Below are 17,407 nucleotides of genomic sequence, written 5' to 3' on the forward strand. Positions count from 1 at the left end.
CTTTTCGCACCTACTTTTAAATATGAGTAATAATACTATGAGACCCTCCCACACCCATGTGAGTAGGACTCCAAATGATCATTATTAAATTTTGACGCAGATCTCTAAAAAAGTTATCAATAAACTTATTCACCCAAATCTCACACCCATGAGATAACTTTTTTAGATATGTGTGTCAAAATTTAATGGTGATCTTTTGGGGGTCCCACTCACATGGGTGTAAGAAGGTCTCATAGTGTCATTACTCTTTTAATATATGAATACTTTATTTTTTGAGAAATGACCCCTCCTACATCTATGAGTGAGACCCTAAATGATAACCATTACATTTTGACACAAATCTTTAGAAAAGTTATAACATAGGTGAATGGATTTTCTAGATATGTGTATCAAAATTTAATAATGATCATTTAAGATCCTACTCATAGAGGTGTAGGAAGATCATATAGTGTCATTACTCTTATTTTTTTACCCTTAAAAATCATTTGATCCAAAATCAATTCAGCAGAAACCCTCTTAGGGTACATTATCGGATTATAAAACACCTGTCTAAAAGGTTTTAATGTTGATGAGGACATGTTTACAAACAAAGGGCAGTTTGGGAAAAATCTGTCCTAGAGAATTTCCATGGGTCCATGCGTGATGCATTGAAACCCAAGTTAATTTGTTGCTTAGGAAGGGAAGTTAAAGTAAGGCCCCATTATTGACGCCACCCACATGCTTGTCGCTTTCACCCTAAACCTAATAAAATGGAAAATAACTTTGAGAGAGAGAGAGAGAGAGCTGAAAGAAAATGAAGGACAAGAGTGAGAGGGACGTTAGAGAGTGCTTTGCTTCATCAATCAATGATAATTTAGAAAGAAATAGAGAAGTAGAGAGAGAAAGAGGAGAGAGAGAGGGTTAATGACAATACGAGTGAGAATGACGCCAGAGAGGAGTCTGACTCACCCCCACTCACCTATTTTAAGTTTTGAGAGACAAAGATTACTAAATTCCCCATTTACCCTTCTTTTATAAGGGTCCATGCAACAATCTCAACCTTGTCTTTCAAATAATTAAAAAATTACTTTTCCTATCACAAATATTCGACTTCTATCAAATTCTAGTTTTGGCAAAAACAAGCTATTATTATAAAAATTCCACATACGTCAAATTCTCTACGAACCCACAGTCCAAATACAAAACTACTTTACATTTTTTAAGTGATCAGGGTATGTTTGTTTGGTACGTGGAAGTATTTTCACCTTAAAAAACTCTTTCGTATAATTGAGTGGGGGATTCTTTTCACAATAATTGGGTGTCAATTAGTGTGAAAGGATGTATTGAGATGAATTGGTGTAAAAAACCTCTCACATCTAATCAAATAAGGGAATTTTTTTACACAATCTAGGCATATCAAACATGTAAGTATTCATTATGAGAGAAAAAACTCAATTTTAAGAAGAATCATAACTTTTTCCCTATTAATTAGGTCGACTACATGAATCTTAGTCTGTTACTCTGCTCTATTAAAGGTCATATCCTCAGTGAGGCTATAAGTCTTCATATATTTTCAGACTACTTCCAACATCTTTTTGAGCTTACCTCTTGCCCTTTTGAACTAACTCGTACATCCTAACAAGTGTGGTCCTCGGTCAATGCTACACATAATCGGCCCACCTAAATCCACTCTCTTTCATCTTGTCGTCTATTAGTGTTACACCTAAATTCTCTCATATGAAAATAGAACTTAGATAACTAAAAACTTTTAGAGAAAGTATATAGTGGGACCATTTACTTTTTGTACAAGATGATCACAAGTAATCTTGACCGTTAGAAGTAAAATTGGGTCGCAACTTTTATTTCATTTACCAAACTCAAAGTTCAAAAAAACTTCTTGACATTTGTAATATATCCAAGCTATCAAATTTTACATCCGATGGTTATAAGTAATTGTGATCTCCACTGTACAATCCCAAACTTTTATAAAGCCGCTCATAAATGAGCATACAAGAGAAGAGAATGGACCTATCCGGTATTAATAGAAATCCCAGGCCTATACAACTCGCCTTCACAAAATGCCCCACCTTAAATGGCGCCAGCCACCATTTCGCTCCAAGACACTCAAGCGCTCCCCCTCTGCCCCAATTGCAGTGTTCCGGCCAAATACCTACCGGAAAATGACCTCAACTAGCCGGGAAAACCTCCTTCCCTTAATCTTCGTATTCTTCATTCTAATTCCGGCCACTTCGTCGTCTCCTAAAAAACTCGATGCAACGGATTGCACCGCCTGCACTTCATGTAATAACCCTTGCAATATGCCTCCTCCTCCTCCTCCTCCTAAAAGTCCATCCAAAATCTATTGTCCTCCTCCTCCTACTCCTCCATCTTACAATTACTTTCCTGGACCACCAGGAAATATTTACCCGATTGTTATGCCCAGTGGTGTTGGCCGGAATTTGGTTTTTCGGTGGCCGGAATTTGGGGTGGTGTTGGTTTCCGTTGTGTTAGCTTTGGCTCGGTGGTGAATTCAAGAGATGGGGTTTTAGGAATTCCTTTCTTTCTTATATAAGATGAGGGCCTCTACTTCTAATTCTGATCTGGTGTTAGTTTAACGGTAAACTTCGTGTATTCGCTCTGAATAATTTTGCTGGAATTGGGTTTGTTTTGATGGTCGGAATTTGTGGTGGTGGTGGTTTCCGGCATCTTGAATTGGTGGTAATTGGACAAGAAAGGTTCATCAATCTCCTTTTTCTTTTTTATGTTCACTTGTCTTTGTTTTTATTGTCATAAGGAGCTGTAATTGATGCAAAGTAGGACGATCCATTCTATGTTTCCAATTTCCATTTTGAATTTTGTTCATGCAAGAATCGTATTACTTATTTCTAGCTGAATTCCATGAATTCTTATTCACCAAGAAAAGAAATTCCTTGAAATCTTGTTTTAGCAAGAAGGAATTTCGGTTTGCTTTTTTAAAAATTGTCTTTGGGCTGTTTAGATATTTAATTCATGTTCTTCCCTCTTGGAAAGAGAGGGTAGAAAATTGATGGAAGATATTTTCAATATTTTTCAAGGGATTGAGAAGAAGAGAGATGAGCATGAAAACAACAGTTAATATCAATGCTAACCCCTTTCAAAAAATTACTAACAGTTTCAAAATTTGCTAGTACACTACTACCTATAAACGTAAAAAAAAATAAAAATAAATAAATAAATAAATACAATGTATAATTTCAAACTAAAAAATGGCAGAGATGTGGGCCCACTCAACCACGACCTATCAAAACAAATAAAACCTCACTTCATAACTCAGGTAAAATTTATAGTTTTGAAAGACCTTCAAATGGAACATCTCAGCTTTGACCCTTGTGATTGTGAAAAAAAATGAAAAGATTTAACGCCCAAACAATAATATGCACTATATTATAATATCTAGACTGTTCATTTTCAATTATTTATAAATCCACAAGATTTGTACCATTTTAAGCTACAAATTCCACAATCAATTCGAACCATCGTACACCTTTTTCATGCCCAAAGTGTTTTCTAGATGAGATTTCGAGTGGAGTTAGCATGTCTTAGACTTCATTGTTTATTTTGGGACATAAGACCATATTTATTTGGCACAAGAAAATCATCTACACCCTTAGCCGTAAGATATAAAAATCGACACCTTAGGTGTCACGAAATTTGATCAACTCTTTTTGAAACTTCAAGTTCAATTATTTAAAGGGACGCCTCTAAACAACTAAGTGCTCATCAGTGATTTAAAAATCGTTTTTGATAATATGCGGCGACATGGGGTAAACTTTCATCTATGTTGGCAACACATGGCGGCAAATCTTTAAACCACCCTCGATGCCGCATGCTTTCACGCATGCGTTTAGATGTATGTGACAAAGCCATTTACATATATAAATATAACTCTCATTTTTCGATGTGTGATAATTCTCACAAACAGTGTATTAAATTAAGACAGTTAAATAAGTATTATTAATATGAAAATTTTATAGAATGTGGCTTTATGGTAATCACTCCTACTTACCTCTTTGATGTTTGAGGTTCGAATCCTAGCCAACTTGTACTTTTATTTAATTTTTGTTTTTTTTTTAAAAAGGCAGAAAATAAAATTATTAAAAAAAAAAATGCAGAAAATAAAAGTTGTAAAAAAAAAAAAAAAAAGTTTATTCCATTTGAAATCTCTCTCTTTCTACTAACAATCTCTTTTACTAAATTTATTCTCGAAATCTAAAAACTAAAAATTTTGAAAAATTAAAGTGTTATTTTGAAAATTGAAAATTGGTACACATTCTAATAATTTTTATATTGATAACCAAATTTTTTATTTTATTTATTAATTTTTGCATTATAAATCATGTAATATATTATTTTTCTTACAGTTGTCAATAATACATTTTAAATTTGATGATATTATAAAATATTTTGGATTTGTTATTATTTTTATAATAAAATAATTATAAAATATAAACCAATAATTTTAATTTCAGTATATAATATTATAGTTAGTGAGGTTGTAATAATTTTGGATTATAGTTAGTTAGGTTGTAATAATTTGGGTTTTTTTAACGGATTAGAGCTTTCTGCCATTTTATCGGGCACTTTTTTTTTCTTCAATTTAGTCTATTCTTTATTGTAGTCTATGTATGATTATATACTTTGTCCATAATAATTCTATAATTTTTCTTTTGTGTGATATAAATTTAATAATTAACATAAGTTTATACATGGAAAGAACATCTCAATATTCACAAATTGATGAAAAAAAAAAAAGTTAACAATGTAATACCCTCATTTTATATTGGATTATTCAAAGATAACATTTATAATAAATTTTAATAATTTTTTTTAAAGCTTAATCTGACCGAGTTGGTCGATTCTCAATTCGAATCGACGATTTACCGATCCAAATGAGTTTTTACAATGCCCGATCCGGGGTACCGATCCGTCTTTTAAACCATTAGTGCTTATGCAAAAGGCACGATCGTATCATATGCTTTTTTTCATCAACCATTAGTGCTTATGCAAAAGGCACGATCGTATCATATGCTTTTTTTCATTTGTTTTGGTACAAATTTTTATCGAACATTGATTTCTTTATTACCAGCTTCAACCACCTACGCAAATGGCATGGACACGTTTCTTATTTTTGTATGTTTCTCCAACAAAAGTCGTGTATTTTTTTTTTCCTTCCATCCCCTTCTAATGGGTAAAGGAAAAGTATACAATGAAACTATTTATCTTTGATATAGACACAATTAATCTTGATCAATAGATGATAAATTAGATGGAAGTATTTTAATATTTTATAGATAGGGTTTGTATAAAGCCTAGGTTCTAAACAATCAAATTAGAGTCTACCTTCAAATAGTGTCAAGAAATGTGGTTTCAATACTAGAAATATTCATGGTAGCCTTAAAATATATTTTTACTTTTATTTATAAATTTTAAAGCTTCAAAAAATAGTGTAGTTTGACAGATCTATGAAAAATTGAAAATCTTGAAAATTGACAGTCCAAAAATGCTTTACAAAATATATTATTTCCAAAACTTGAATCTATTCTTTTCTCATGTACATGCATCATGATGTCGAGATGTTCAATTTGAGGTTATTTGGACGTCAAAACAAACTGTTCTAGTGAAATTTTTGTAATAGGTTCCAATTTGATTGTTTAGTGCCTCGGCTCTATATAAACTTTTCCTTTATTTTATTGACCAAGCTCAAACTTCAAAAAATAATTTTTCGAACTTTGTGACACAACCAAGTTATCAAATTTCATATCGAAAAGTTGTAAATAATTGTGACTTTGTTGTATCAAAAATAAACGGTCTCATTATATACAATCCCATTGGTAAATGAAAATGATGCTAATGCTAATATGAAAAAAGAAAAGTATATGAGGAGATCATTTATTTTTGGTATAAAATGATCACAATTAATCTTGACTATTAAATGTAAAATTGGATGGCTGCATCTATGCTATTCACCAAACTCAAAATTCAAAAGACATGTTCTCATGAGCTATAAGATTTCACATAGGATAGTCCTAAATAATTGCGATCTCCTCGTACAAGAGGCAAATAAGCTCATTATATACAATCTCGTCAATAAATATAACTTGGACCCCAACAATTTCTGAGAGATGAATCCGAGTATCACATGGAAGCCAAAAGGTATTCTACTCCATGTAGACTATATTGTCCATTTACTCCCTTGAGTAAAACCTGACCTAGAATTAATTTTAGAATCCCAAATTTTAAGGATGTAGCATTTTCAACCCATAGATTAACCTCAATAAAAAATATTTTCTAATTGTACCCTCTGTGCACTTGAAAAAAATGTAAGTCTCGAGATTGAATAGAGACCATCCAATTTTTTGACAGTGATATCCAAGTGTTAGAAAACTCAAATTTCATTTTTTTGTTGAGAATAATCATCTAGTAAGCCTTAAGTGGTTCCCAAGATTTCAGAGTGAAAAAATTCGAAATTCCTCTGAAAAATAAAATCCTCATAGTAAGTCTTCTCGCCAAGGGGACAGAAGTAAACTATACTCATGAGGATGCATACCAGACCTACCCCACATGGAAAACAACCTTCCCGGTCTTCTTGTCTATTGAAAATATCACTATACAAATATTAGATCACATGCTCATAACTGCACTTTTCACACAGTCGATTCCTATTTTGACATATTTACCTTTCTTTTATGTGATAAAGGCTGCTTGGCCTTTGCCACTTTAGGACCTGTTTGGAGAAATGAAATTTAAGGATAGTGCCATATTGGGTCCACGTCATGACGGAACGTAACGTTGCCGAGAAAGTGCGGGCTAAATATCAAAGGACTTGAAAAGTAAGATAAATTTTACTGTTTCTGTATACTAGAAAATGATTTCAGCTTTTCAAAGTTTCATATAAAGGTTAGTCAGCCTATTCCTTTGACACAAGCACATAGCTCTTGGAGCATCCACATTGGAAAATTTCCAAATCTTATCCATGTATTAATCATGAGAATAAGGTTTTCATTTTATTATTTTTGCCAACATTTTCTTGGTTTAAGTGCTCAACTAAAATCTTGATGATAAAACTCGTCTCGCTGTCCGGCACTTAAAAGTACTAGACTTAGAAATGCAAAGTTTAGGGTCTTAAAAATCGATGATTCAGATTGGATTCACATGGATATGGATCCAGTAAATGATTCACTTTGGTAATTATGTTAGTTAATCACTGAACAGGTTTTTCCAACCTAACCAGGGGTTTCCGTCTAGCTTTTATTTTTGTTAATTGCCATTTTAAATTTTTGACCCAAAAGAATCGGCCGACTGTATAAAGTAAAAATGAGACTTTTTTTTGTTTTTTTTTTGGTAATTCAATGGGGTTGACAGGCCCCTATCCATTTTTAAAATTATTAGTTAGTGGTTTTTGAAGCTGTCAATGGAAATGAAAAGTACCTTGTGCAACTGAGATATGGGGTATGGCATCACTTATATGGACCACACTAGTCGCATTTAATACTCCATGTAGATGATGTTATATCCCATGTATGTTAAGGTACTCTATGGAGTAATTTATCATTGTACTCAATAAATTTTTGACACTTCTATCTCATATTTTGTAAATAGAGCATTTTTTCTAAAAAATAAACATATAAACAACATTTCTACATGCCCACATATATCCATATTATTCGGGTCGGGTCCACCCCCTAACTGTGTGTGAGCATAAGAAAGTTGTGAAAAGAGAGACTAGCATAAGAAAGCTGTAAAAGAAAGACTAGAATGGCTGTTAGGGGGGGCAACCGAATGTCCATGAGAGAGAGAGGAAATATTTTAGCAAGAGAGAGATATGCTGCATAAGAGAGGAGAGAGGAAAAACAGAAATTTCAAATCTTAGTTTTTGGACACCGCAGCTATAAGATTAGAACTAGGCATAAACGGCGCGGTCAGCATAAGCCCTAGGATTCATGTTAAAAATTAAAAGGACACCTCAAGATTTCATTCCAAAATATAGTTGATTATGAAACATTTTATAAATCTAGGAAAATGTGTTCCAAATTGCACTACTTATTCTTTAGTTCCATAAGCTATTGTATACTATTAGATTATTATTATTATTATTATATATAAGGAGGTCAGCATCACTTTTGTCTAATAAATGTGAAATCTAATACATAAAAATGTCTCATAACATTCGAAAAGTTTTATTTTTTAATTTGCCCTTAATCAATTATACATCCTTGACTATTTGATTTCAAATCTAAAGACGATGATTCTGACCTTCTTGTATCAAAAATAAGTGGTCTCGTTATACACTTCCTTGTTATAAGGGTCAAGAGGACGGGTTTGCGCAATCTTGGTTCCCCGATCCATCTTCAAGATGGTTTTTGTGATGTGCGGTTGTAGTTGCTTAGACTGTGACCAAGGTGTTTGAAACGCGTCTTTAGTTTAGGTGTGGTTGCTTCTAGGAGAGCATGGTGGCAACCTCGCGTAAAAAATACACATGAATTGTCAATCTGAAAAAAAATTGGTCATGTGTGATTAGCTTTGAATACAATTTAAGGAAGAAAAAATAAATATTGATTTGAAGCCCTTAACACACTACTATAACAACATTTCAAATGGAAGCTTTCACGTTGATCTTTAAGGGCGTATTTATTTGGTGGAAGTTTTGGGACTGGGAGACTCAAGTTCCAGCAATCAAGCCTCCATGATTGTTATGGGTAGGGTTGGCAATGGGCAGGACTAGTCGTGGCCCTAATCCCCATAGAGACAGCCCAGGTCTAGTTTGGCCCTAGCACTATTAGGGTCAGGACATACGAGGAAAATAAAAAAAAAAAAAAGGAAGAAAGATATAAATAACAAAAAGGCAGGCCAAGGCTGAATTGGGATGGCTCTGGCTTGCCCCACCTTTAGGCCTCGGGCCACATTTTGTAGCCCAGGTTCTAATTTTTAGTACCAGGCAAGGCTACTCGGCCTCCTAATTGCAGGGTGTGGAAGCCAAAATATGGGAGCGCGGCCTTCCACACCTCTATTTAAAATTGCACTTTTTGGAAGCCGAGGCTTCCACTTTTTGTGGTAGGCTCCTCTTCCGTCTTTCAAAAATACCCTATAAGAGAATGCGACTGGAAGCACTTTCTCAGCTCCATTTTTTTTTTTGCATTTTTCAAGTTAATATCATCAGCTTTGGGAAAAAATGATAAAATTCTAAGATGAATAAAGTCCCAAGTTTACGGGACCACTGAATCTTTGTCCACCTCTGAATGTGATGGAGGAAACACTAGCACCTTTCTAAGGTTAAAATTCTAATTTATATAAAAGGGAAAATCTTTTGGTGAGTCAGCTCCGATTCATGTATGTACTCTAGTTTTCAAAGCTTTTTAAAATTGAAATGAACATTTGTTTATCTTCGAAGAATTGAAATGAACATTTTTGAAAAAAAAACGTTCAAAATAAATTATTTTCTATACTTATAATTCATTTTTTTCCAAATTCGTGATCATTGTCATTGAGATTATAGACGTTTGAAATCTTGGATCTAAAATCTATTTCTAAGATCGATTTAAGCAGACATGAATAATAGAATAGATATGTGCTGAGACATAAAAACCCTATTATTATCGTCAAAGCTTTTTTTCGATTAATTGAGAAAATCCTATATAAATTATATTTTCACAATGCTATTACTAACACTAATTTTATGAAATTATTCATGTATCTTGGAAATTTCCTTAAAAAATGGGACCATTGATGCAATACTTTTAGACGAACCTTCCCTCTGTTGGAAAGTTGCACCTTTTCTTTTGATGATGCGATGTGAGACAAAACGAACAACCAGTTGGTCATGGAGTGGGTGAGAAGGAATAAAGTCCCCACCTCCATTGTCTACCCATTTGCTTTTGGCCCACCGGATATACTACCATTGGAAAGGGCACACAGGAGTAGGAAGAACAAATTTTAGTTCTTGGGAAAGGGGTTGGGTCGTAGCGGTTTTCAATCCTACTGACACCACTTATTGACACCTTCAGAAAAGCTAATTCCCCAATCTATCTCAAAAAATAGGATAGGAGCTTATATTCCCCCATTGAATTACCCAAAAACAAAAATATTTGTTTCCCTTAATAGAAAAATGATTTATTACTTTTGATGCTCAGCATTCTCTAATTGCAATTACTTCAAGTTTTAAAGCCATTAAGAAAAACTAAAGCAATCTAGTCCAGAGAGCATGGTATGTATGCGGATGGATGGCGTAGATCGTCTCCAGGTGGGAAAGTTAAACATGGGTGGATTAGAGAACTATTAGATTTAAAATCGGGTGGTTGGATGTTTATAATTATTGCGCTCCAAGTCCTGAACGAATTTGAGCCAGCCTAGGATTGTATATAGGAATTTCTTACTTTTTTGTATCAAATGTAAATGCTCTCATAAGGTCACCCCTGGGAAATTTTAAAGATTTCTACGACCTTTAAAACCTCTTAGAAAATTTTAAGAGAAATAGAAAAAAGAATTAAAAAAGAAACGTAGCAATTATTCCATATTGTCCTTAATTTTAGGGCTCAGTTGGCTGAAGGCAATATATGCAGTAAATCTGCAGCTTCCCTATTTCACTTACAACAGTTAATGTTGGGAATTAATCCCTCATTTGGCAAGCCCTTATAATTTAGCTGGAAATTATTAAACAGTTGATGTTGCGCCGCGGCCGGGACCTAAAACAGCGATTGGTCATGCGCCATAGCCTGGACCTAAAACATTAGGGCCTAGCCATGAAATGTGGCCCGAGGGCCTGCCCAGGCTGAGCCATCATGGCCTAAGGCCGGACTAGGCCCATGGCACAACGATGCTGGCCGGGCCTAAGCCTGTCTGACAGAATTTTCTTTACCTTTTTCCCAATTTCTTTTTTTTAGTATATTAGGCTAGGCCCGGGCCAAACAAGATTAGGGGTGGCTCTGAGCCATAACCTCTTTGCCTTAACTAGTGCCTGGTCAAGCTAGGGCCGGCCCTACAGGGATTAGAGCCTGGCTAGGGCCATTGCTGGCCCGGCTAGTCTTCAGTCTGACTGTTTTAGAACAGATGTGGAAAAGACTCCATGTCCATATTCTTTGTACTAACTAAATGGAGTGGACGTATCTCATAGATTTCCTGAAGAACCCCATAATTTTCCTCACCAAAAACAAGCAGAGCCCAAGGGCATCTTTGTCCCGGTTGGGACCTTTCCAAGGAGATTTCAATGAAACTAGCAGTTTCCAATGTTTTTAGAGCATGGGAAACCCCTCCTTGTCCATTTTTAACATGCTTTCCAATGTTTGTTTACATATATGCAAAGGCGCTGCACTGGCTTTTTAACATCGATCAAGCCGCATTTTTTTTTTTTTTTTTTGGGAAAATGACTTCTTATATATTTATATATATTAGATATAGGTATGAACATACTTTCTAACCCCTGAGTAGGCCGGGCGAGCTGGCCAGGTTGGTCCCAATCCTAAAAAAAGTAGGGGCTGCGCCACAAACTTTGGCCCGAGGGTGGGGTTAGGGCTAGGGCGAGTGCTGGCCCCGTTCAGCCCATCTCTGGCCTCCTTGTGTCTCATGTTTTCTTTTTATTATTTCTTCATTTTCTTTTGACCTGGCCACAGCTCTCCTTATAGGGCCAGGCCAGGCTTGGACTTTCGGACACGCTCCGGCCCAGGGCTGGCTCGGCCGTTGCAAGCCTTACCCCCGAGAAAATAGTTCATCTAAAATCTTCTTTAATGGCCCTAAAGTTCAAAGGTTTCCAATTTTCATCGAGGCACAGATACGATAGATCCCCTGCCAATGCAGCATATGCCTTAGACCAACGGTGTGTAAATAGTGAGGGTTTAGGATTCAGCCAATTCCGGGTCGGCCTATGGCTGATGCTAGCTCCGAGGACCAAACCAGCCCTAGTTTAAAACGATTAAAAAGGTTTAATTTTTTATTAAAAGTCTTGATTAAATGAAAGAAGATGTTTATATAGTACCCAGGCTCTAAACAATCGAATTAGAACCCACTTCAAAATGTTCATTTGAAAAAATTTGATTTTAAGTTTTGGAAATAGTGCATCTTGCAATATATTTTTGGACAGTCAAGTTTCAAAATTTTCAAGTTTTTGAAGCTTTAAATTTTATAATTAAAAGTGAAAATATATATATATTAAAGCTCTCACAAAGATTTTCATTATTGAAGCTACATTTCTCAACACTATTTCAAGGTGTGCTTTACTTTAATTGTTTAGAGCCTTGGCTCTATACTCTATACAAACCACACCCTTAATTGAATAGTAGTGTACTTTTTGATCATTTATGATCAAATTGCTCTATTTTTTTTTTTTTAAATTCTCTCAATATTTCAAAGAATAAATCAAATTTGTTGACAATCCATTTTTTATGTACTTTTTTAAACTTTGATGACCTTCTAAAAATTATATTTTTCATTTCACTTTTTACATTTTGTTTATTAACCATATTTGTGTTGTACACTACTCGGTCGAGTTACTTGAGTCAGGCCCGGGCCCAGACCGAGGCCTAAGCCCAGTATAAAAACACCGGTAAATATTGAATAAGAAATCGTCAAGTTGGAAACTGTACTCAGAGTCATAGGGGTGAATTTCATTAACGAAAACGATGTATTTTAGTATAGTCCATTTAAACAAATTTTCTAGTTGATTTCGCTACATTGTAGTCTAGAACTTTTTAGTCCAGAAGCAATGTGGTATGAATGGTTGCAGACCTCGATTCTCGTTTAAATATTTGAAGCCTCACCGGGTTAAAATCACGACTTGGGCCTAGTACTCGGCCCATGCTCGAGCCGAATATATGGCCCCACTTCGAATAACTCGGCTGAGGCTAATGAGACCGCAGACTTAGCAAAGCGAGGTGTTCAATTGGGTGGTTTGATTATTTCGGAGTCTTTAGATTTTTAATAATTGTTGTGATTTTGTAATGTGCTCTATTATAAATTAATGAAATCGTAGTAACATTGTCGCAAAAAAAAAAAAAACTTGGCTCGAGTAGCACCGGCAACCAAAAGATGTTAAAAAATTAAAAAAATCCAAAATATTAGGAAAAATGTATTTAAAATAAAATTAAACAAAACACATCTTAATATGATTAAAAAACTAGCAAAAAAATAGATTTTGAAAAATCCTTTTGTGAACATGGGAATTTTTGACAATTTCAAAAATAAATTTGAAAAACTAAAATTAAGTATTCAATGCTAAAATAATTTCAATCTTCTCTAAAATGATAGAAAATATTTTAAAAAAATTTGTTACAAATTGATTTCTTATTTTTTAAATTCTTTTAAGATCTCCGAGTAGGACCTCCTATTGGGACAATTTCGGCTCGGCCATTGCCTGAGCCCAAGTAACTTGACCGTGTCCGAGTTGACCCGGCCGGTTTTTCAAACAAACTGAGCCTCACGAAGTTCCGTGAGTCATTGGAATTCGCTATTTGCTTGGAGATTGGAGATTCCAAATACTGGTGTGCAGAATCATTTGTTTATGTCAAAAACTAATTTCCCTCATGATAATAATGGAAACAAACAAATGATTCAATGAACCATCGTAGTTGGGTTTGGATGAAATGGTCGTCAAAGTATCACATGGGAGGATATGGGCTTTCAAGCAAATGTGGACCCCACCCATGTGAGAGTCAAGCCACAAAACACATAGTATCGAAAACGTAGTCTATGAGTTAGGGGATTCATTTCTACATTTGTGTCCCCAATGTATCAAACATTTAGGAAAACGTTTATATGAGGTTGCAAGGTTAAAATGTAGAATTACAAATGCATCTTAAAAATCTATCGGAAAAGGTTGTTTTAATGTTGAAAAATATTTCAATTGATCATCCGAACATCGAGATGTATGAATATGAAGAAAAAAAAAATTGAGTTCTAGAAATAATACATCTTGCAACACATTATCTAAACCGTCCATTTTCAAGATTTTTGTATGTTTATAGATCCACTTGATTTTAATCATTTTTTGAGTTTAAAATTTTATAATTAGATATGAAAATAGATTTTTAGATAATCCTATGAATTTTTTACAACAAAATTGCATGCTATAGTAAAATTTAGAGGTGCGCCTTAATTGGATTGTCGAAGGTTTCAACCCTATAGAAACAACAACCATCTCTAAAATGGATGTAAAGTTGTGGTTCCTCCTAAATAAATAAAATCTAACGGTTCTTTCAAATAATTATGCTTTTTGCTTTTAAATTTTTGTTTGTATTTTTTTTTTTTTTACATAGTAATGATCTTTAGAGACTATACATATTTAAAGGAAAAAAAAAAGTCCAAATTCTATCTAAAAAATAGATGAAAAAGTGGGACCGCATATCTACATGTGAGTCCTAAGACTCATAGAAACCTTGTCCAATAAGTGTAGTTCGTGGGACCATTTTTCCAATGAGGCGACGACTTGTATAAAGAAAGTTTATATTAGCGTGGGGCTCAAAACAATCAAATAAAGGCGCACCTCAAAAACTTCTCTAGAAGAGGTTGTTACGATACTTAAAAATCCTCAAATTGATCATCTCGACCTCAAGATTCATGGACATGATAAAAAATGAATTTCAAATTTTGGAAATAGTGCATCTTGTAATCCATTTTAGACCATTGATTTTCAAGATTTTCAAGTGTTCGTAGATCTTCTCGATTTGCACTATTTTTTAAGCTTTAGATTTTATAATTAGATATGAAAATAAATGTTCCTACCATCACAAAGATTTCCAGTAATGAAACTATATGTTTCTGACACTATTCGAAGGTGCATTTTACTTTGACTGTTTAGAGTCTCACTTTATACAAACCACACCCAATTATAATATTTGCAGTTAAAATATATTTTTGTCTCTAATTATAGAAATTAAAACTTTAAAAATAGTATAGATCTAAGAAGAAAAAAAAACTTAAATATATGGTTGCACTTAACTAGAACATAAAAACCCACTTGGTGGTGTAGACCTTTTGAGTGCTCAACATTTTTTGATACTAAATTAACCTTAAATTGTCATACAAAATTTTTCAAGTATGAGCATTTTTTGTAATTTAGAAAGGTAGAATGAATATTTTTATAAAAAAAATAGTGGCATTCCATTAGTAGTTAAAAAAAATTAATGTATGTTGTGGGTGATGTCACACACCATATGGATGATGTCATTATCCACTATTTAATAATTTCTAGTTTACCCTTGACTATTTACTTGAAGGGAAAAGTTTATATAGAGCTGAGGCTCTAAACAATCAAATTAGATCCTACATAAAAAATTTCACTAGAAAAGGTTGTTTTGATATCCAAATATCATCAAATTTATCATCTCGACATCAAGATGAATGGACATGAGAAAAAAATAGATTTCAAGTTTTGGAAATAGTGTATTTTATAATGTATTTTTGCACCGTCAATCTTCAAGATTTCCAAGTTTTCCTAGACATGTTGGATCTACACTATTTTTGAAACTTTAAACTTTGTAAATAAAGATGAAAATATATTTTAAGGATATTACAAAGATTTCCAATATTAAAACTATATTTTTCGACACTATTTGAAGGTAGGCTTTAATTTGATTGTTTAGAGCCTAGGCTCTATACAAACCACACCCTTACTTAAAATACCCTTAAACAAAAAGTTACTATACGGATAAAGGTATCTAAATGTCTAAAAATATTGAGCAGTTTAAGGATCTACATCACAAGTGGTTTAGCCTAACCAAAGCTAATATAAAATTGTGGTCTATCCAAATTGCTATGTTGTATACAATAAAATAAAATAAAAAGTAAACGGGTACAATTAATAAAAATTCTATATGCAGAAAGAAAGCAACACAATACATAAGTAAATCCAATTGAAGTTCACCCTAAATTCCTAGTTGCCTAAATCTTTAGTTGTCACGTAATCTCTCTCTGGTTATTTATAATAATGCTCTTTATTTAGAGGGAAAAAAAATTAAAAAATTCATTGAGTTAATTCTTCCTCTAGCTCTAACTATTGTTGATATATGGTAGTTTTGATGGATTACTTTTTTAATAATATGATACACTTTTTTTTAGGCACATATTAAGAACAATATTTTATGAAATTTTTTGTTACATCAATATTATTAACTTACTTGCACTTTTAATATTTTTATCTCTAAACAAAAATTCAAAGATATTAAGCAAATGAAAAGATAGAATTATAGAGAAGAAGTTTTTTTTATAAGTTTTTTGAAAAATGATAAAAGGCGGATTTATATCGTTTCCATTGCAAAAGGTCATTTTTTTTAAGATCTTTTGAAAATCTCAAAGTTCTTTACTGATTTCAAAAAAATCGAAGATTTTTTTAAACAAATATGTTTTCATGGATCGATCTAACCCAATACAGGTGAGACCCAGGCCGAGTTTGGTCCAGGTTAATTGGACATTGGATTGAATCAGATTCTTATGTCATGTTGAACCCTACCCGAACTAGACTTAATCTAGGATGGTCTAGGCTAAACCAGACCTAGACCCAACCCAGGGTGAGTCCAACACAAATGGACCCAAACTGACCTAATTGGCCCAGTAATCAACCTGATGGGTCCTGCAATTGAGCCCACCCCTATCTAAAATACCAAATTACAAAGAGTGCTCAACAACCATCACATAAAAGTGTTGGACTAAAAAAGGATTGATGAACATATGCGACAGCAGGAAATGCAGTATCAGCTTGGATCCGATATGTCAAGGCGGCCTTGGCCCATGCCAGGCTAGGCCTAAAACACTTACAAGGAAAATAGAGAAAAAATTAAGGAAAAAATCGATCTTGTGCTGGCCAATTAGCCCTAGGGCCCGGCCTTCAGGCCACATTTCAGTGGCCAAGGCCCTAGTTTTAGGGCTGGGCCAACCTGGGCGGGAGTAGCCACCCAGCCCATTGCGCCCTTTAAGCATGTTAGTCTTGGTCAGCGTCTCATATCTGAGGCATTGCCAAGAGATAAAATCAAATTCAAAGTACAGTGAAAGCCATGGCATGGTTTAGAGCATAGTTAGCAAGTCCCTGATTAAAACATGATTTTTTAAAAAAAAATTCGATTGTTTTAAATTCGTTTAAAATTCCGATTTTTTAAAAAATCATGACTTTTTAATGGAACCGATTTAAACCCGTATTTTATCTTTTTTCAAAAAAACTTCTTCCCTATAACTTTTATTTCTTCATTAACTTAATATTATTGAATTTTGATTTAAAGATAAATACATTAATAATGGGAGTAAATTAAGATTCTTGATTTAATAAAAAATTCCATCAAAAATTTCACCAATGACTTATCTTAAAAAAAGTGGACAAAAAATATAAGAAATATATTTCTCAAAAAAAAAATAAAACAATCATATATCTTAAAATAATAGGTAAAATTAGAAGAAGAGCAACCTAATGAAAATT

At 33.7% G+C, this 17,407-nt stretch overlaps 1 protein-coding gene across 1 annotated transcript in view; it reads right to left on the reverse strand.

The window, feature by feature from the left end:
- LOC105420519 (cold-regulated protein) overlaps window positions 1-16,901 on the reverse strand; it is a 32,967-nt gene extending 16,066 nt beyond the window's left edge. The window contains exons 1-2 of the mRNA XM_088855358.1: window positions 16,875-16,901; window positions 16,540-16,592 (exon numbers count right to left, since the gene is read on the reverse strand). Coding sequence (XP_088711484.1) covers window positions 16,540-16,592; window positions 16,875-16,901 — 80 coding nt within the window. The remainder of the gene's footprint in view (window positions 1-16,539; window positions 16,593-16,874) is intronic.
- Window positions 16,902-17,407: the final 506 nt, after the last annotated feature.

This window comes from Amborella trichopoda, chromosome 13, assembly GCF_054954075.1.
Source record: "Amborella trichopoda isolate Santa Cruz 75 chromosome 13, AtrichopodaSantaCruz75HAP2 v2.0, whole genome shotgun sequence".
Taxonomy (NCBI): Eukaryota; Viridiplantae; Streptophyta; class Magnoliopsida; order Amborellales; family Amborellaceae; genus Amborella; species Amborella trichopoda.